Here is a 22,223-nt window from a genome sequence, read left to right as displayed (position 1 = left end):
TGCAGCACGAGGAAGTATTAAAAGTGACCACTAAGTTCCTGTACAAAGATATTAGAAATGTGACAGAAAGTCCGCTATGCAGCACTGAATTAGCTGATTTCAGTCAAGTCAGAAATTAGCTTTGGGCTAGGAAGGATACAAATTAACCTAGATATGTGTTCCTACCCACTATTATTAGACCATTATTGAATTACATGTATACAGTAAATGGTGGACTGGGACTGTCACCGGTGCTGGGCAAGCCCACTTTTATGTCTTAGCTGAAGCAGATTGTAAATACAAAAAATGATCTTCAGTAAAAGATTAAAAGGAAAATGTGGAATGATGGAAAAAAACTCAACTATTGAAACCCGCCGGCTTTGGCAGACTAATTTACCCAGTTATGGATCCTCATTCATTTAGGCCGGACCGTTTGTTGGTGGCAGGATACTCTGGTCTCACCGGCAGCGCACCCTGGAAACAGGGTTCCCGGCGACGTGGGGTGGCTTCAATGGGTATACCCATTGTCCGTGGTGGGAGCAGAGAATCCCGCCGCCAGCAACAGCGCACCACCGAGAAACATGCGACTGGGAAGCCAGAGAATTCCGCTTTTAATGTCATGAAGGAAGCTCTCTCGTGACATGCCCTGATCTCCAAAGGTTGTCAGAAAAGAATTCTGCCTCTCTTCAATTCAAAGAAGTCATATTGGACTCCAAACATCATCTCTGTTTCTCTCTCTTCCCAGCTGCAAGAACGGTTTAGTTTTTCCAGCACTTTGTTTTTATCCCTGTATATTCATTCATTTCCACCCCTCTACCATTTTACCTTGTCCGCTGGCCTTCATAGATACCATTCTGTCACCCATGGCAGCATAACAGTTAGGAAACCAAAATAACACTTACCATTGAAAAAAGATCTGCAGCTTGTTCCAGCAATCCCACAAGACCAGCCTCTGTAAAATACTTTCCAGAGCAAATTCCTTCCTCATCTGGTGAAAGTACATCATCGGAAACTGCAGACTCTTCCAAAACATTGAAAGAAATATTCTACAAAGAACCAAAGGAAGGTATACAGGCTATGGTCAACATATATGGCCAACATATTCGGGCGGCATGGTAGCACATTGATTATCACTGTTGCTTCACAGCACCAGGGTCCCGGGTTCGATTCCCGGCTTGGGTCACTGTCTGTGCGGAGTCTGCACATTCTCCCCGTGTCGGCTTGGGATTCCTCCAGGTGCTCCGGTTTCCTCTCCCAAATCCCAAAAGATGTGTTTGTTAGGTGAATTGGACATTCTGAATTCACCCTCAGTGTACCCGAACAGATGCCGAGTGTGGCGACTAGGGGATTTTCACAGTAACTTCATTGCAGTGTTAATGTAAGCCTACTTGTGACACTAATAAAGATTATTATTGTGTGAACAGAATCTTTTAACTATTAGCTGAACCTAAGCAGTTCATCTTTGATCAAAATCTCACCGCCACAGACACACAAAAGCAGCTTGACTACATTTCTGTAAAGAATCACATTCAATGCAGAATTATCCACTCAGCCTTAATCAATGGGAATCCTGAATCTCCTGTCCTCCCAGCTGTGGATCCCAGTCAATTGTTTCCATTGTATTGGTAAAACTTGGCTTTGTGGTTTTTCCCTTTACTTTGTTTTGTTAGGCGACATTATCGATGTGAAGTTACTCCTGAAAGCCTTCTATCAGAAATAAAGGATCAGTAAAAGGTTGGTGGGACTGCCCAGCCTTTAGTGTTATATATTAATGTATTGTTAAAGCTTGCAGCCGTGAAATATGTAGCAGCAAAATGGACAGAGAGTGAGAGGGAAAAAGGAGAATAAAACAAATCTATGCTACATTTATACTGCATTGAAGAATGCAACTATTTTCTCAGCAAAGCAAACAGCACCAGGTTATCAATGTCTGGTCACATTACACTGATGCTGACATGGCAGCAACCCAACACCAGTACTTAACAACTCTGTTCAGAAACACCCCACCACAAATCTGATTACTGCTTAACTTTTTAGGGATAGAGTTTCTAGCAGTTTTACACCTGGATTCCAGCAGGATTAGCTGAATCTATTGCAAAACTACCTAAAACCACTTAATTTCAGGTTTTCTGTGATTTCTTTCTGTGGATCCAAGATGCAATTTGCCTAGATCAAGTCCTTCCCACCAAACCGATTGATTGTGTCTCCAGGTCAACTATGCAATTTTCGGCTGACTTGGGAAGGCTCAGGAAAATGTGATAATTTTCTTAGGGACACAAATTTAAGAGTATTTATATATATTTATATATGGCTGGTTTAGCAGAGTGGGCTAAACAGCTGGCTTGTAATGCAGAACAATGCCAGCAGCGCGGGTTCAATTCCCGTACCGGCCTCCCCGAACATGTGCCGGAATGTGGTGACTAGGGGCTTTTCACAGTAACTTCATTGAAGCCTACTCGTGACAATAAACGATAATTATTATCAAATAATATTTAACATAGGAAATTGACAAGTGTACACCAATAAAACTGGTAAATGGTTCAGTGTAGTATTTTAAGAAGTACTTTTCGTGATTTGTCAGATTACAAACAGATACAGGGCTGGGTACTTAAAAAAAGCTTTCAACTGTATTAATAAATCAGCACCAGTTTAATCCATCAGGATTTTTATAAAAAGAATAAATAATTACATTTCATTACACTGCCTGATTGTGCTAAATCATGGAAGATATCACAAACTTGGTGTCAATATCAGACCTCGAAATCAGCATCCGACCACAAATCTTTCTGAAGGTCTCTGGACATTATCCCACTCAGGTAGGATCCAATCACCATCTGTTACCAGGTAAAATATGATCTTTTAACCAATTCATTGGCCACCAGTCAACCAATCAAACCATCTCTCGAGTGCCGAAAAGTCTGTTTTTTTCTGTCCAAAGCTAGGGGTCCAAGAAGCTCAGAAATCTCAGCAAGCCAGAATTTATGCTATCTGATCCCTTCTTCTAATCAATTACTTAGAGAATGAGAACATACATGAATACAGTGAATCAGAGGTAGACTCACCATTTGAACCACTTTCCCCATTCAACCCTTCAATGTCATTCAGAGGGACTATCACATGCATCAATACAATGGCTTGGGTACATTAAAGATACATATTATGAATTTGACCTCCTATGTTTCATCATATAAAAAAATTGGAAAGTGGGCGAGGTCCAAATGCTGTATAAGGAGAAGCCTTCCGCCTCCACACATCTCCAGCAATGATCCAGGATCTCAAACCATGAAATTATGGTGGTGTGATAGGTCGATGATCCAAAATGCATGCACCCTTATGGATACTCATCGTAAAAGGTTTAAATGAAAGTCATCCATCAAGTTACTCCTAAATAAGCTACTCATTAGGTCCACAGAATTTAAAAATAAGATCACTGCATACCATTTAATAATGGGAACATAGAACATACAGTGCAGAAAGAGGCCATTCAGCTCATCGAGTCTGCACGGACCCACTTAAGCCCTCACTTCCATCCTATCCCCGTAACCCAATAACCCCATCTAACCTTTTTGGACACTAAGGGCAATTTAGCATGGCCAATCCACCTAACCTGCACGCCTTTGGACTGTGGGAGGAAACCGGAACAGACACGGGGAGAATGTGCAGACTCCGCACTGACAGTGATCCAGCAGGGAATAGAACCTGGGACCCTGGCACTGTGAAGCCACAGTGCTATCCACTTGTGCTACCATGCTGCTCACAGGAAACAACAAACACAATAATTTTTATAATCAGAAAATATGAATGGACGCTGAAGGGATCTCACCCCCACAACCCAAAGAATTGTGCAGTGTAGGTGGTTTGGCCACGTTAAATTGTTCCTTTATTGGGAAAAAAAATTGGATATCCAAATTAAAAAAGAAAAGAAAATGTGATTGGTAGTGGTAGTCCCGTACCAGCCTCCCCGGACAGGCGCCGGAATGTGGCGACTAGGGGCTTTTCACAGTAACGTCATTGAAGCCTACTCGTGACAATAAGCGATTTTTATTTCATTTTCAGGAGGCCACCAGATTTTTTTTTTTACAATTTTATTATAAGTTCAATATGGGGAAATGGAGGCAGGTGGAGCAGGGCTTCACATCACCTTTGATACAGCAGCAGAAGTTCATTCTTCCTGAGGTGAGACCAGGTGTTCCAGGTGATGACTGTACAGGTAAGTTTTTTACGCAGAGAGTAGTGGGTGCCTGGAATGCGCCGCCAGAGGATGTGATGGAAGCAGGCACATTAGCAACATTCAAGAGGCATCTGGAGGGATACAGGAATAGGGAGGAAATAGAGGGATATGGACCGAGCGCAGGAAGGTTTTTTTTTAGTTAGGGAGCATGATTGGCACAGGCTTGGAGGGCTGAAGGGCTTGTTCCTGTGCTGTACTTTCCTTTGTTCTTTGTAAGAGATGTAGTTTCCTGCATTTGAGATAACATCTCAGGTATGTGAGTGACCCATGACGAAGTGCTCACACCTGGATTTTGCACATTGTTGCAAATGATGTCTAGCCCAAGGGTAATGCAGGCAATTGTCAAGTGAAGGCTAGGCATTTCCATGTGCTAAATGGGAAAGAAATCAACTGGATGAATAGAGTGAATAAACTGAATACCAGCACTCACTGATCAGTAGGAAAAGCATGAGTAATGCAGAACCTAACTCTGGGGACAGTTTACAATTGGGTGAGCTTTGAATTGAGGATCAGGTATAAATGATACAAGCTATCAAATGAGGGGAGGAAGGCCCTCACTTTTGATTTTCTAAAATATACAAACCTGGATGTGGATTTATTTTCTACCAAGGGTTTTGCTTTCAAAGTGCTTCTGAGGTGGGTTATAAAACTGATACGTTTCTGTTTGGCCTGATTTCACAGAATCAGGGCGGAATGTAGGTGCCAACCCTGTCCTGATCAGAAAATAAGGGCATATTTGTAACCAGAAGATTATGTAGATGTTGCAGCAAACAAACAGGCCATTTCGCCCAATTAGTCTACATCTGTAATTATGCTCCACAAAAGCCTCCTCCCATCCATATCCAACTAATCCTATCCTCAACACATCCTTCTATTCTTTTCTTGGAATGGGTTTCACTGAGAGGAAATAAAGAAGCATGTTCCATTTTCACAGTCAATACACGCCATATAAAATAGGCAAAAACAATCTGTGAGTAATTCAATCTCCTACCTGAAAGGTTACACATCCTACTGGAAGATACTTGCGATCCTCCAGCATGCTTAGGTACTCAGCTACTAATGCTGCCGAATGGACTAGACATTGTGCTGCCTCAGCACGATTGCTCCTCTCGGAGTGTTTTCCAGCCATGTTTTGGAGCCAGGTTAGTCGCAGGTCTGGTGACGTCTGGTATCCTTTAGCGATTCTTTCAGGAGAAAATGGAAAACAAAATTATCACTGATAAACATCTAGCCTGAAATTAACTTATCACCAGTATTTCCTTTTTGTTCTTGTCGCACTACCAAATGCTCTTCTTTCCTCTCATGAAGATGTTGATTCATCTCAACGTGGCTCAACAGGTGTTATCCACTTATAAGTATTATGCTTCACCTTGGGTACTAGTTAGAAAGCACTGACAGACTGTTCAATCATGAAGGGCATTACAATCTGGTCCTTATTCAATATCCATAAATGTGCAATTATCACCCTGGGACATCTAGTAGTAATCAGCAGCACTGCCTTACTTTCTTTTTATTTCTTTCACCTTGAGATATAGAGGCCAATCGTAGCATCTCAGTGGCTTCCTTCACTGAGATCAGTGCAGGGGATTGCAGCCCTACTGGTTGTAGGACTCAATTACATGCCAGATGGTGCATTATCTTATGCTGTACCAGGACTCCCCAGCCTCATGGTTAAATTAATTATTTTACCTATTATTAACATCAGGCTACCAAGTCTACAGTTGCTTGTTGCCCAGTTGATCAGTTCTTTTGAAATTTTTAAATATTAAAATGCTTACTTTCATCTGGTCCCATACTTACATTCTGGTATATGGCTTGATTTTTCCTTGGACATAACACGTGAGTGTTCACTACACTCTACACAAGGCAGTTTATATAATCCAGAATAATGGCAGGTATAATCCCGATACTTGGCTTGTGTTGGCGATAAAGTTGGCATTAGGACACTGTTTCATAGAATCTGTACAGTGCAGGAGGCCATTCGGCCCATTGCATCTGCACGGCCCTCAGAAAGAGCACCCTACCTAGGCCCACACTACCACCCAATGCCTGTGACCCAATAACCCAACCAAACCCACGTAGGGGCAATTTAGCATGGTCAATCCACCTAACCTGCTGTTCTTTGGACTGTAGGAGGAAACCCACGCAGAGAAAGTGCAAACTCCACATAGTCACCCAAGGCTAGAATCAACCCGGGTCCCTGGTGCTGTGAGGCAGCAGCGCTAACCACTGTGCCTCTGTGCAACCAATACTTGTTATACTTGTCCACAGTTAATGTCTGGTAGGTATTGGCCGTAGCATTGGAACAGCCATATTCTGGTACGGTGAAGTACCATCTTTTAAAAATAAAAATAATACAGTATGATGTGTCCTGACATAGCTCAAGTTTGCCAGTAAGTATACTGCAAGATGCTTTTCAAGGTTCAGTTGTAAATTTCTTATACATCCTATTAGGTTTGCTGAAATTCTTGATTAGATAAAATATTTAAAGCGTAGAAACACTCCCTGACTAATTTCTTCCACTCTGCTGAGTTGCCAATCTCAGGTATAGTGTGATGAGAAGCACGGGAAGTTATGCTGGCAGTTTTCTACCAAGTTAAAAATGGAAGTCACCCCCTGCATATCCTAGCCACTAACTTATCCATTGGAGAGTAGGTTGGAAGTTTTTCCTCCTCCATGCGAACAGCTGTTAAGTTATAGAACATAGAACAGTACAGCACAGAACAGGCCCTTCGGCCCTCGATGTTGTGCCGAGCAATGATCACCCTACTCAAACCCACGTATCCACCCTATACCCGTAACCCAACAACCCCCCCCCCCCCCTTAACCTTACTTTTTAGGACACTAAGGGCAATTTAGCACGGCCAATCCAACTAACCCGCACATCATTGGACTGTGGGAGGAAACCGGAGCACCCGGAGGAAACCCACGCACACACGGGGAGGACGTGCAGACTCCACACAGACAGTGACCCAGCCGGGAATCGAACCTGGGACCCTGGAGCTGTGAAGCATTTATGCTAACCACCATGCTACCGTGCTGCCCACGGCAGTGAAAGAAAAGGAACATGTCAGAACATAAAACGTACTTGAGATTGAAACCTTCTTCAATCTCAGGCATGATGTAATGGTGATGGGTGAAACTGTTCCAGGTTCCTATCCAGTGATTCCTGCTCTAAAGTGCAATGTGGGATATTGGGGGAGGGCAGAATAATGTTCCACAAATCACAAATTAACTTGCCCAGTGACACTCATGGCCTATGCTTATACTTGGTCCCTTGAACGAGATACTGGAGGAGTGCTGGTACTTCTTGAACTGCACTGCTGTATGAATGTGAGCCTTTAGGAAAGCTGGGATAAGAGGATGAATTTGGAGAAATGACCCCACATGGTCCACTTGAGAGCTAAACATCTTCAAGGGATACCTGTACATTAGATCAATGAGCATCTCTGGATCTTCCTGGTGTTCTTTCATTTTCACAGTGTCTGACAGGATCATATGGAGATTGAAAACCAGATCCTGGACCTGTACCAAAGTAAGAACGAAAGGCATTAGAATTAATAAATTCACCCCAAGCCCAAACATACCAAAACAGGGAGGATTGAATCATTTTCAGGACTTATTTGAGAGGCAGTCTTAATCACAACAAAGAGAGCACGCAGAGGATTGTTTCAACTTAAGGTCTGTCGAATGAGTAGCTGACTCAAGATTTGTTTTCTTTGGAAATAATATTGTATATAAATGTTGAAAAAAACCTTAACATGTCTATATTTCAAAGTGAGAATCATGGCAAATATCTCACTTAATTAAGGGAGCATTCTATATCTATGAAGACCAAGTTTATTCCCTACAACCAACACAATAGCAGATGGTCAACAGATCAGCATGGAGTGAATCAACCTTCCTTCTAGTATAAACTGCTTTAAGGCCAGGCAGAGAGAGAGTGCTATTCTGATAGACGCTATGAACAAAGTTCCGTAGCAAGTGCGTTTGGCCGCATGTTTCCCGGCGCTCGAAGCGCCGAGAGACACAGCGCTAGTAAATGGCACTCAGGTTTGATAGGGGCTTCAGTGGGGAAAACGTGGACGAGGCCACACATAGTCTGGTTTTCTGCACTGAGGAGATCCACTTGCCACCATTTTTAAATGGCGCCCCGATCGCTGGAGCACGCCGACCCTCCCAAGCTTCAATGCATTATCGCATTAGATCTCGTTAGGTTTTGCAAGCTGGGAGCGGGTCTCCCTGCTTCTATCGGCTATGCTGCATTGCAGTGAGCTGCTTTTCGGGTGCAGCGCCCTACATACCTGGTCCGGAAAGGTCGTTTCTCTCAGTTCCAAGTCTTCTTCAGCGTATGTCAAAATTGTCTTTAAAGAGCGTCTAAGGAATTCTTCATTAAAATTCTGGGATGTTCCAACCAGCGAAGAAAGGGACATGGTCACTTGCATCTTCACTCTTGCAAAATTCTGGAAGTAATAAAACACTAATTATCTCAACATTTTAATGCCACAGTTTTTAAAGGACAAAAAATAAATGCATTATCTGAGAAGGTAAAACTAGGTTCAAACATTGCTTACATTGCCAATCTCAAAGTTTTGCCTCATGAGAAGGTAGAGTGAGGCACTGGCGTGTGCTCGGATTGTACCAATACTGCTACTGCAGTGTCGCAAAAGTCTCAGGCACAGATCAGCACACAACTCCGTTTCTTCTTCAAAAAGGAGTTCAGGAAACTGTAACAACAGGAAAAAAATTAAACCTTTCCCAGCTTTCTGTTCTTGAAGATGATGTTTTAGAATGTTTCACTATGAACATGTACATTTTCTACTGTATAGTGATGACAAATACCTTCCTGCTAGACTATAGTTTTACCTTTAAAAAAAACCTTAACAAGTTATTTAATGGTTTAAAAGGAAGTACAAGCACATTTCAAACATGGATAAAGTGTCACAACCATTTCTTTACAACTGCACAAAGATGATTAACCATATGGATCAACATAATTCCCTCATACAGAGAAACTGTAGCGATGACACGTAATTTATTGGCAACAAATAACCCCAGAACCCTAAATTGAACAAGGTAACAGACTTCCCCAACCCCAAGAGAAAAAAAGGGACATCAACTTCTGAATTCCTCATTCCCTTTCTTGGATGCTTCTATTACTCCTGCACAACAAACTTAGAAAACGCAGGAACGCAATCGCATTGTGTCATAGAGGTTTACAGCATGAAAACAGGCCCTTCGGCCCAACTTGCTCACCGTAAATCTATGCCCTCTAGTGTTAGGCTCCTCTACCTTTGGGAAACGATGTTGACTATCTACCTTATCTATGTCCCTCATTATTTTATAGACCTCTATAAGTTCACCCAGGGAAAAAAGTCCCAGTCTATCCAGCCTCTCCTTATAACTCAAACCATCAAGTCCCGGTAGCATCCTAGTAAATCTTTTCTGCGCTCTTTCCAGTTTAATAATATCCTTTCTATAATAGGGTGGCCAGAACTGCACACAGTATTCCAACTGTGGCCGTACTAATGTCTTGTACAACTTCAGCAAGGTGCCCCAACTCCTGAATTCAATGTTCTGACCAATGAAGCCAAGCATGCCAAATGCCTTCTTCACCACCCTTCCACCTGCGACTCCACCTTCAAGGAGCTATGAACATGCATTTCCAGATCTCTTTGTTCTATAACTCTCGCCAACTCCCTACCATTAACAGAGTAGGTCCTTCCCTGATTCGATCTACCAAAATGCATCATCTCACATTTATCCAAATTAAACTCCATCTTCCATTCTTTGGCCCACTGGCCCAATTGATCAAGATCCCGTTGAAATCCTAGATAATCTTCTTCACTGTCCCGTGATTCTGGAAACGTGATTCTGGAAACATGATTCAGATCAACAAAGCTTCCTCCTCAGACAATATACTATTACCCCGACCACAGATTCCGCCTCATCACTCACTCTTCTGAAGAAAGGTGTTGCAAACTTTCTGCCTACCCTGCCCTGTCAAGCAAACATACCAAAATCTCTACCCTAATCTATAACATACATCTTTCATCGCTGCTTTTTTTCCCATGGCATTCCTATGACCGGAGTACTGAAGCCCTGTGCGGCAGCAGTGTTAACCATAGGAAAATTTAAAAAAACCAAAGTTGTCGTAACTTGGAACGTCGTGATTAGTTGAACCTAATCTTGGATCTTGAAAGTCTCCCGATTATAGGAGGGCACAAAGACAGAGGGAGGGCAATAGTAGTCTTGAGCGAACAGAACAAATGAGAAAGATTGCCAAAAAAGTCACTGGAAGTTGAGAGATAAAAAAAAGGAATCATACTGCAAGCTTTTATTCATATCCTGTCCAGGGATGACTGAAGAATTGTTGAGGTGGGAAAATGTAGAGTCTGGCATGAAGGAGGAAACATTAAAGGCAGCTGTAGCAGTAAACATGTGGTCCTTTTGCTCAAAGTCAGAGAAAACCATGAAGCCTAGGGTATTGATGGATGAAGAGTGACTAAAGTTGGAGTCATTGAAGTGGAGATGCCGGCGTTGGACTGGGGTGAGCACAGTAAGAAGTCTTACAACACCAGGTTAAAGTCCAACAGGTTTGTTTCAAACACGAGCTTTCGGAGCACGGCTCCTTCTTCAGGTGAATCTATACATTCACCTGAAGAAGGAGCCGTGCTCCGAAAGCTCGTGTTTGAAACAAACCTGTTGGACTTTAACCTGGTGTTGTAAGACTTCTTACTGGAGTCATTGAAGGTAGGAGATTTTGGTTTGTAAACAAATAAGAAACAATGTATTTGAAAGATATTATTGAGGAGCTTGAGAGAGATCAATACCTTTTGATACAGACATTGCACTGAGAACTAACAATTGTGGAAGCTGAAGGTATGCAAGTTCCACAAACGTAGAGTGGAATTATCAGCACAGGAGTGAACAGGATTTAATCACGAGTGGAGCAGTTCATTAATGTGATGAAGGAAGAGTGAAAAACAGGACTGGGCTTCAAGAAATCCTTAAATGGATAAAGTTAGAGGTGGTTTAAGGGATACAAGGAAATAGCGAAAGGAAACAAACATATGGAACTTACTGACTGTTTACCATTCTTATGGATTCCTACATTCTGGTATTTATAATTCCAAGTATAAAATAAACAACCATACCAATTTGACAAGTAATATGCCAAAATTACTGACAGTCTAATTTTTCTCGAAGAAGTCAATGACCAGCTGCCACCTCCAAGCGTACCCCTGTAACGAACTCCTCAAGGCAAATTTAATTTTCTTAAGCCTGAGAAACCCCGCCATGTCGCTAACCCAAACCCCCGACTTCGGGGGCTCCGAGTCCCTCTATCCCAGTAAAATCTGTCTCTGGGCCACCAGGGAAGCAAAGGCCAAAACATCGGCCTCTCTAACCCCCCTGGGCTCCTGGGTTTTCCAACACTCCAAATACCGATTGTTTAGACTAGAGTATTTAACAATAGCTGTTGCATCCATATAATATGAATCAAGGTCCATCCATATTTCGCCAGAACTGCTATCTCATATCGCTCAGGACTCCAATGCCAATACTGCCAAGCAGTTAGATGTTGTCAGGCCTGGGATCCAGTACTGTTACCTCTCTATTTTGTGTTCCCAAATGAAAGAAAACAAAAATGTGACTTTGGATTATCTCAATTTTGGTGGAATGAATGAATGAAAATGTTCCAAAAAAGGCAAAGAACCTATTAAAACAATCAGTCCAATGATTTTTAATTAATGGCATAATGCCCATTTAATAATGTTCTAAAGAAGTGCCATTGAAACCAGTTCAACATGAACCAGTTCAACAAGCAACAAATCATTGTCCTGCCTTTAGTTGGTGTGATGTGTTGGAACATTCTGGAGAGTAGCCCTTGAGCAAAACATTGTTAGGATTGTGATCTTCGATAGAAAGTCAATAACATTTATTAATAGTATTGTAATACCTACTTTAGAGACCAAGGCTCTCTGGGTTGCAAAACAATGTTGTAGGTAAAGTGCACTCTGATTACAGGCCATAGTATGCAGAAGAACCTTCAGGACCCCTCCAAGTACACTCTCTTTGGATTCTGTCACTGAAACAGTCTGAACATGTAGAGGGTAAAGATTAAAAATAAACAATTTTTAAATATTTGACAGGTTTTAAATAAAAATGCTTTAAAGTATGATTGTTGTCCTGCTGTTACAATTTTGTAAATTATTTTCAAAAATAATTGGTGTGCTAATTAATGTTAATGTAGGGAACCAGAATTGATCATTAAGCGCTTAGCTGTCAGCTATACAATGGGTTCAGTGTATTTAAAAAAAATAAATTTAGAGTATCCAATTCATTTTTTCCAATTAAGGGGCAATTTAGCGTGGCTAATCCACCTAGCCTGCACATCTTTGGGTTGTGGGGGCAAAACCCACGCAAACACAGGGAGAATGTGCAAACTCCACATGGACAGTGACACAGAGCCAGGATTGAACCTGGGACCTCGGCGCCGTGAGCCAGCAATGCTAACCACTGCGCCACCGTGCAGCCCAGAATAGGTTCAGTGTAAAGCTACTCCAACACTATCCCAATGAGCACTCCAGGGAAAGGGAGAGCACAGAGAAGTTACAGATGTCTCGACTCGGTCCCAAAATTCCAATCCTCAAAAGAGCATCCTCTGTGGCACTAATTTGGCCTATCCCATTTTGTCCAGGACATGCGTGGTCTTTAAGAGAGATGTCATTTTTATCCCAGTACAGGGGCAGTTTAGTACCTCGCGTCTATATGTGTGAGAAATGGGTGGGGATTGTCTCAATCCCACTTCACACAGGACCCATACAGCTGACTGGGAAAGACATTCAATTTATCAATCAGGGCAGAATTTGAACATAGTTTCCAAAATGTGAACGCAGTCATCAACATTTTCCTATTTACATAATATCAACCCATTACATTAAATCCAGATCGGTGTGTTAATTCATAGGGACAAATGTCTGAAAAGGTGCTAAAGAGCAAATATGGTTGCATGTCATCAGTGCAAAATTTCTAAACACACCCACGGATATTTCTCCATCGCCATAGGTTTTTCTCTGTTATTTTTTTGTTCTCTCACCTGAACAATTATTTCCAAAGTGTCCAAAATAATAAGGTTTGCCTCTGTTGCCAGGTTACCGTCAATCAGTGCCTCATGTTCCAACTCAGCCCTTGACCTGTCATACACAAATATCCTGTCAGAAAAGGTTCAGATTCTTGCTTTAGATGTTTAAATAGTATGATCTGATTTGAGATTAACGGTTAAGAATGCAGGCTAGTTTAATCTATAAGAGTATCAAGTTGTGCTTTTTCACCTTAGTCTATGTGCCAGAAACTTGCAAAGCAAAATTAATTTTGGAAGTATTATATTTTATTCTGCTTTGCCTTCTCCCCTGTGTTCTTAAAGCTTTCACTAGTTCTGCGGAACAGTGCAGCATACAGATAAACTCCAGTGTCTCCCAGATAATGAGTGTGGCCAGGCTATTCCATCATGGCTGAAGCAAAGCCAGACCAATTTACGATCATTTTGTCTCTATCCATCTGCAGAATTCACTGGGAAACAACTTGAAATAAGAACCCTGTTTATGGCGAGGAGTCAAAAATAAAGTTCCCAGAACTTCCTTGGGTGAGACGTGTGAACTAACTCTGAGTTTAAAGCCAAGAATTTGCTGATCTATATCGCTCAGCTCCACACACTGCAGTGCACTGAGCCACAGGACAGCTGAAAAGTAGGCAATTTAATTTATGCAATAAAGCACAGGTTCTGCCAACGCATGTCAAAATCGGAGCAAAAAGAGTGATGTAATCGATAGACAAGAAAACAAAATGATTTTTCTACAAGAAGAGGAGTTCCAATTCTGAAACAGTCAGTAACTAAAACGTTTACAATGCCTTCAACGATCAAACTACAGTAGTATCTTTCGAATGATGTCACCTTTGTTGCAATGTTACAAATATATATTAATAAAAGCAAATTACTGCGGATGCTGGAATCTGAAACAAAAGGGAAAATGCTGGAAAATCTCAGCAAGTCTGGCAGCATCTGTAGGGAGAGAAAAGAGCTAACGTTTCGAGTCCGATGACTCTTTGTCAAAGCTAACAGACAGAGAGAGTGGGAAATATTTATGCTGTGGAGTGAGAATGCTCACTCTCACTCCACACATTCTCACTCCGCAGTATAAATATTTCCCACTCTGTCTGTCCGTTAGCTTTGACAAAGAGTCATCGGACTCGAAACGTTAGCTCTTTTCTCTCCCTTCAGATGCTGCCAGACTTACAAATATATATTGCTCTGTACATGGTTTCCATTTTCTGGAAAACATTTTTATTATCTTCAATTGTTATTCAGTATCAAGATAATGGACAGGATTCTCCGCAAATCACAAAGCCATGCAGTATTCCTTGCTCTGCGGGGAATCCTGGTTTCGGCCACCATTTTGAGCAAGCGGCCAGACAGTGAAATCCCGCAGCTCTCCCCCCCCCCCCCCCCCCCAAACGCAAAGCAGCCCCCCACCCCCGGGTTGTCTGGGTGCCCTCCTTCCCCCAAGTATGGAAAGGGGGTCCCTTTTGTGAGGGGTCTCCATAATTAGGGGGTTCCTTTGGGGATCTCCTAGATAAGCGGGCCCTGTGGGTGGTCTCCCTATTTAGGGGGTCCCTGTTGGGGGGGGGGTCTCCCTACTTAGGGGATCCTTGTGGGGTTGGTCTCCCTATTTAGGGGGTCTTTGTGGGGGGGGGGGGTCACCCTATATAGGGTCCCTGTGGGGGGGCTCCTTTAGTTAGGGGATCTCAGATCGGGTTCTGGTGGGGGAGGGGTGGGCAGGTAGTGCATTGTGGGGGCTGGGGGTGGCTTGGATGGACTTTGGAGGAACTTCCTTAAAGAGGTACCCCCTTGGCCCTCCGCGAGGTCCACCACGTCAGGTTCATGTTTGGTGTTACCTGTAGTGAATCCCACCCACGTGATTCTGGCCCGGAGAATCACAAGGGCCCAGAGACTCTGGTGCCGGTCCTGCTAAGAGGATGCAAATGGGTCCTATTGACCTGTTTGCATCCATTAGCAGCCTCCTGCTGGCGGGTGGGCAAGAACCCCAATCCCGCCGGCAGAGGGGGCCGGAGCAAATTGAGGCGCAGGAAACCTCGATTTCGGCCAGATGCCGAATTCTCTGCCCGATCGCCATCCACGCTGCTGGTGTCGTGGGGCAGAGAATCCAGGCCAATGATTGCCCCAAAACAAAAGGGTGGTAACTAAATGTTTTGGCTTGACTATATGCCTCCTTTTAGCTTCAAATGGTAATATGAACTTTAATCCCATTTGGGTTCACTTTAGTTTAAATACAAACAATTCAACATAATTCACTCCAAAGCCATGGGTTAATAGAATCTCAAATCACAACAGACTGCAACCCTATGTTGATGGCTTTAGTGATGGCATGAATAGGAGGCTGGAAGCTTATCTCAGGATCAAATGTGACACCAAGTTTGCAAACAGGCTGACTAAATCTCAGACTGTTGCTAGGGAGAGGGATGAAGTCAATATCTGGTAATGAAGACAAAAGCTTCCCAGTATTTAATTAGAGGAAATTTCTGCTCATCCAGTACTGGATGTCCGATAATTAACAGTGGAAGAAGCAACAGTGGAAGAATGGAGAAAGATGTTGGTGAGGTACAGTGTCATCATAGGCCTTAGATGATATCGCCAAGGGGCAGCAGGTAGATGAGAAATAGGAGGGGGTCAAGGATAGATCTGCGGAGGACACCAGACGTAACAATGTGAAAGCAAGAAGAGAAGCCATTGGAAATGATTCACGGGCTATGATTATATCGATAGGAATGGAACCACGAGAGAGCAGTACCACCCAGCTGGAAGGCAGTGGGTGAAGACTTATCCTGTTCAGAGATACAAGAGAAATGTTGGAACCTCCTTAGATGGTTCAACTTCATTGAGAATCAAGAATTGTTATTGTTGGCACAGAAGAGGAATCTGAGTACTTGGAGGCAGCTTTCACAATGAGGAAAGTGTGGAACTTCCATTGGAGGCGAAAGGAATAAGTGAAGCCAGATCTGTCAACAGATAAAGGGGTAACCGCTGATGGTTGGACTGCATGCTTGGAAGGAACAAAAGCAGAAGATTTCCAATACTGCACTGAAAGATTAAAATGTAGCAACTGGAACCAAGGGCACGATTTCATCAAAAAGATTCTAACTAGTAGCGAGTGGGACTGACACAAGCTTCTTTATGCTCGGCCGTCACTGGTATCAAATATTAATTGGACCACGGGCTTTACGCTGCAAATTATGATTTTGCTGATTCGCTGGGACCGCGCCCACCACCAAGGGACAGCAGCACTTAAACCGATCCTGCAGAGAAAACCCCACACAGCTCGCAGCCATGCCACTGAGGAGACCAGCCCCACGATTCGGGGTTGCTGACCTGGCCAGATTGTTGGACGTGGCCGCGATCAGATGGGTTGTGCTGTTCCCCAGAGGAGCTTGGAGGGTCAGCCACAGGGCAGCCAGTGCCACCTGGAAGGAAGTGGCACCGTCCATCAGCTCGGGGAGAGTCACCAGGAGGACCGGCACCCAGTGATCAATGACCTCCAATGGGTCGCAGGGGTGGGTTGGCATCGGCCCCCTGGCAATCCCCCATGCACCTGGCACCGCCTCCTCCCAATACCACACCGTACCCTGGCCCACCCATGTCCAGCAGAGTCACCCACACCGCCCCCCCCCCCCCCACCCACCCTTAGTCCCCATCCCCGCGATGAACGATGCATGCGGCTCCCAAAGTTGGCCCACAACAGACTGGAGAGGGCCCAGACGGGCGGTGGGGTGCCGGACATCAGTGTCCTCACCCCCTATGAGGAACGGGCCCTGGAGGTCACGGGAGTGGTCGAGGACAGATCTGTCACTGACGTAGAGGTTTGTAAAAGGCATAGAGGTGAAGATCCACCGGGCCCCACCCACATGACCTGTCACAAGTGAGGTGTTATTGCCATACAGACTGATCCATCCCTTCCACTGACCACAAGTCCATTTTCCCGGTGTCGGCCCATCCAGGGGGTTCCACCGCCCCCCTGTCCCCTAACCCCCCCCCCCCATGAGAACACCTTGGAGTGGAGCTCCGAGGAGCCAACCGTAATTGCGGCACAGCTGTCGCCCCCACCCTCCATCAGCGCAGAGACACACACCTCAGTGGGTGACAGTAGTGGACAGGCATATTGTGCACATCCAGGTGAGCACATCAGGTGGAGGCAGGAAAGCCCAGGCGAGGCAGCAGTCAGAGATCTGCTGGATCCCAGCTCCCAGCTGGGTCCCAGTCAGATGCTGAGCCTCTGGACCAGGTTATTTGGAGCTGACGGAGTCGCTAGGGTGCGGCTGTGATATTCAGAAGGGGATGTCAGCAGCACTCCAACACGTAGCCGATTGGAGGAGTCCCAGAGGCTACGTGCGCAGGAGATAGCACCGGCAATGCGTGGCACCGAGGCCAACACTGCCAGGTTGGTGATGTGCCTGATGTGAGACGTGGAGGTGTCCAAGGCACGGCTCAGTCAGTGTGGCTGAGCGCCTGGACAGTATGTCCCAATTGCTGGGGGACCTGTCGCAGTCTCAGGTTCACCTCGATGAGGCACTGCGGACCATATCCCAGTCTCAGCTGGGAATTGCTGAGACCCTCCAGAGCATATCCTGGTCACAGAGGGAGGTGTCCCAGACAGGTGGGCAATGCCGGGCTACTCCAAAGCATGTCCCAGTCACAGAGGAGCATCGCCAAAGATGTCAACTCCTGCTGACATTGGGGAGCCGCTAGGACTGGCAGAGCCAAATGATGCAAGGACAGCCGGGGATCCAGCTGCCCAGAGGTGAACCTCAGGGCCCTATGGGCACTGACTGGGAGGGGAGCGGAGATCTGATACAATGAGGCCCATGCTCCGTCGTGCCACCCTGTTCCGGTTGCTGACTCTAGATACATTGTTGTCAAAGGAATCGGTCACTGATCTCCGCACCGGCGTCATTAGCCAGGGCCTCAGCGGGTACCCCGTATCCCCCAAGAGCCAAATGGCCATCCTGGGGGTCCTCGAAGAGGCCGGGGATATCCATCTGCCCCAGGATGTAACTACCGTCCACACTCGCTGGGAAGCGTGCACACTTAGAACATAGAACAGTACAGCACAGAACAGGCCCTTCGGCCCTCAATGTTGTGCCGAGCCATGATCACCCTACTCAAACCCACGTATCCACCCTATACCCGTAACCCAATAACCCCCCCCCCTTAACCTTACTTTTATTAGGACACTACGGGCAATTTAGCATGGCCAATCCACCTAACCCGCACATCTTTGGACTGTGGGAGGAAACCGGAGCACCCGGAGGAAACCCACGCACACAGGGGGAGGACGTGCAGACTCCACACAGACAGTGACCCAGCCGGGAATCGAACCTGGGACCCTGGAGCTGTGAAGCATTTATGCTAACCACCATGCTACCCTGCTGCCCCTTGTGCATGATATTGAGGGTGGTCGCACATGAGCTGGATGTTCAGGGAGTGGAATCCCTTCCTGTTGATGTTGGGTGCTCCCTGCCGGCCCGGTGAGCACAAGACGACATGCGTGCCACCTATTACCCCTGAACGTGGGGCATCCTGGCGATGGCGGAGAATTCTACTGCCCAGGCATCTTGTTGGGCCTGGTCCATGTCAAAGTTTATATAGTTAGCTGCCCGGACAAACAGAGCATCCATGACTTCACTGAAGTACCTGTGGGTTGTAGATTGTGGGGTGCCACACAAATCTTCGTTGGAGCCCTGGAATGATCCGGAGGCATAAAGGTTCAGGGCTGTAGTGACATAGATGGCCACCGGGAGTGGGTATCCTCCTCCTCCACGTGGTGCCAGGTCTGAGGACATGGCACAGGTTTCTCACCATCTCCTTGCTGAGGCGGACCCTCCTGCGGCTCGAATGACCAGCGGCGCCTGTATACTTTGGGCCTTCCCATCTGGGTCCCTCCCTGGCCTGATGGCACGGTGTCCTCGGTGTGGGGCTGGGCCCTGTACATGGGCTGCCGAGCCTCCAGTCTCTGTCGAAACTGCTGCCACCTCTTCTCCGACGTCTGGTCACCTGGCTTGCCAGCAGCACCGCGAGGGCAGCTTCCGCGGGATCCAGGATATCATTCATCCTGGGTAATATCTATAAGAAATTAGAGGGTGACAACCAGTGGTGTCTTCCACCCCAGGACCCTCCATCCTCCCACTGCTTCCCTCCCCCACCCCTTGTCATCTTCCCACTGCTTCCCTCCCCAACCCCGTCATCCTCCCACTGCTTCCCTCCCCCATCGCCCTGCCCACGCACCCTCGGCTAAAGTGTGGGCCTGTGGCCACTGGACCCACACCCTATACCCCAGACACCCGTACGTAACATTACTGTACCAGGTGCTGATCCCCTTACCAGTGCCCACACCCACCCTCTGGTCACAGAAATGTCCCTGGTGCTGGGGCCCAGCCCCTGAGTGTACAGATGTTGGTCGCTGCGTCCTTGGTGTTGCTTCCTGCAGTGTTCAGGTAGTGTCCAGGCATCATGGTCTGATTGGGATGCTAGGCAATGACTGCCACGTCTACCAACGGGAATCCACTTGGGAGCTGTGAAGTGCTCACTTAACGAGTGCCAATTCCCTCTTAGCAATAGCCTTCAGTGTGCGGGCAGGTGTAGTTATGGGTGATCGATCGCGCAGACAGGCAGGGGTTGACCCGTAATGGGTACACATGATCCTGGGGGTGGCATGGTGGACCCGCAGGCGCTGAGACACCCAACCCCTCCCCCCAGCCCAGGGGCGAGCCCTGCCCACCGATGGCAGCCCACTCCAACCGAGGCTGGCCCTCCACCAAACCCCCCCCCACTTCCGAGCACTGGGGCAGGAACCTCAGTGCCCCTGGGCTCATTGCCCAGGAGTGAAGATGGCTACTCGTCTCCTTAGATCCCCACAGCAGCCATTCTGCCAGCTTCATGTTTTTAAAACGGAATGCTAATTGGAGTCCGCGTGACCACTTGCTGGGAATGGCAATTAGTTCACAGGAGGCCGTTAGATAGGGGGTTGCTCGCACACATTAATTGTAGTGGGATTGCTCTTAAGTGGTGATTATTGGTTTCTCTCCACGCTTAGGTGGGATCCTGATTTCGCCAACGGGAGCGGGCCAGTTAGATCGCAAACCGATCGACGTCTGCCGCAGTTCCCGAATTTGGCCTCACCCTCTATCTAACGGCGTCATCGCACTCTCATTCAAGCGCATCATGGCCATTAATTCACACCCATTATCATCATTCCTTCACTGTCGTATGAACAAAATTCTCGGATTGGCTTCCCAACAGCATAGTGGGTGTACCTACAGCAGATGGACTGCAGCCATTCAAGGAGGCAGCTCACCACCCCTTTTTCAAGGGCAATTAGATTTGGGAAACACATGCTGGCCTTGCCAGCGACTCCCATGCTCCGTGAGAGAGTTTTTAAAAAAAATCACGGTTGTACTGCAATATAAATGAAAGTCTGGCTGAAAATATAAAATGCATGGGGCTGGATTCCCCGATCGGCGACGTCAAAATAGCGATCGGCCGGAGAGTCCACGTTTACGCTGGAATCAGGGACGGCGCCGTTTTTGCGATGCTCCACCTCCTCAGATGCGGCGTACCAAGCCGTATGGACGGCCTCAGGACATCACCTGAGGCCTCTCCCTGATGCTCCACCCCCGATGTGCCGATTTCCCGACGGCGTCGCTTGCGTGTGGTCACATCGTTCGTGGACCTGGTATGGCAGCTGCGGACTGAGTTCAGCACCGCCACAGTCGAGGGGAGGAGGGGTGGGAGCCGTTCCACTGGCAGGGGGGGGGGGGGGGTTTCGGCGGGGATACTGGTGGGGGGGTGGTCCGGGGGGTGGCGAGCCTGGTTACAGGGAGGCAGCTTTTGGCAGGGCGGGTCAGCGCGCTTCCACGGACCCTGTCATTCTCCGGCCGTATCCGCAGGTAAAGCCGGGGGCTTTACACTGGGCGGCTGCGAGTCCCCCACCTGGCGGAGCATCGGTGCGGGTGTGTGCCGACTTTTTGGTCTTAAAACCAGACGGATCCTGCGGACATAGTCGCAGGATCAGAGAATCCAGCCCATGATCTTTCATTTTCCCCTGGTTTTTGCACCCAAATTAGCAACATTTGGAACATGTAGAAGGACCAGACAAAGTAAGATAATGGCTCAAATAGTTGATGTCAATAAATCAGGAATCCTGTTCTTCATCTGAGGACATATACCAGAGGATTAAAACAGATGGCCAGCTATTATCAATTTTCAGGTGAAATGTGTGGTACTGTACATTACATAAGTGCAAGATTATATTAATGAGGGAAAACACTTGATGGGGTAATAAAAACCTCTAAAACCACTTTAAAAGCACAAAACTAACAAGATATAAGACAAATTGAGTCTTGTTGGTGATTCAAAAAGCAGCACTTACAGGTTGCACTTAATGTGCTCCGATGTGTTTCCACTTAAAAAAGCAAAACAACAATCTTTGTCTGCTCATATTTTATACATGAAGTTTAATTAGTGAGAATACTGTGAAAGGGAAAAGAGGAAGAAAGTAATTGCTCCATTCACAACATGTAGTGAAATTCTAAACATCTGCATATGAATATAATTTATAATGCCACTACATATAGCTGCACAGCAGTTCATCCCAGACGACTAGAGAGGAGGTATAGAGAGGATTAAAGATAGATGACGGCAGACCAACATATGACAGCAGAGAGTGGACAGATGGATTGAGGAAGAAAGGGATGCAGAAAAAGAGAGCGAGCAAGGCGAAAAAAAATATCGAAAGGCAGAAGGAAATATTTATTTTGCAAGATCTGACCAAGAAACAAAGAGTGTATGAGTTTAAAAAACTAAGTTAATTACAAAATCTGCTTTGCACAACTGAAGATACACCATGAGTTCTCAGGCTATTCACCAACAAATTTAAGATTA

The 22,223-nt window shown here is 45.9% G+C and overlaps 1 protein-coding gene across 15 annotated transcripts in view; it reads right to left on the bottom strand.

Moving 5' to 3' along the window:
- Positions 1-22,223, bottom strand: part of dock7 (dedicator of cytokinesis 7) — a 223,709-nt gene that overhangs the window by 21,033 nt on the left and 180,453 nt on the right. For all 15 annotated transcript variants that reach the window (XM_038794509.1, XM_038794510.1, XM_038794511.1 and 12 more), the window contains 7 exons: positions 13,311-13,407; positions 12,175-12,309; positions 8,785-8,937; positions 8,515-8,673; positions 7,635-7,735; positions 5,202-5,394; positions 882-1,025 (listed from right to left, as the gene is read on the bottom strand). In XM_038794509.1, the coding sequence (XP_038650437.1) occupies positions 882-1,025; positions 5,202-5,394; positions 7,635-7,735; positions 8,515-8,673; positions 8,785-8,937; positions 12,175-12,309; positions 13,311-13,407 (982 nt within the window). The remainder of the gene's footprint in view (positions 1-881; positions 1,026-5,201; positions 5,395-7,634; positions 7,736-8,514; positions 8,674-8,784; positions 8,938-12,174; positions 12,310-13,310; positions 13,408-22,223) is intronic.

The sequence above is a fragment of the Scyliorhinus canicula genome, chromosome 4 (assembly GCF_902713615.1).
Source record: "Scyliorhinus canicula chromosome 4, sScyCan1.1, whole genome shotgun sequence".
Classification (NCBI taxonomy): Eukaryota; Metazoa; Chordata; class Chondrichthyes; order Carcharhiniformes; family Scyliorhinidae; genus Scyliorhinus; species Scyliorhinus canicula.
This window is presented reverse-complemented; position numbering and strand designations above follow the sequence as displayed.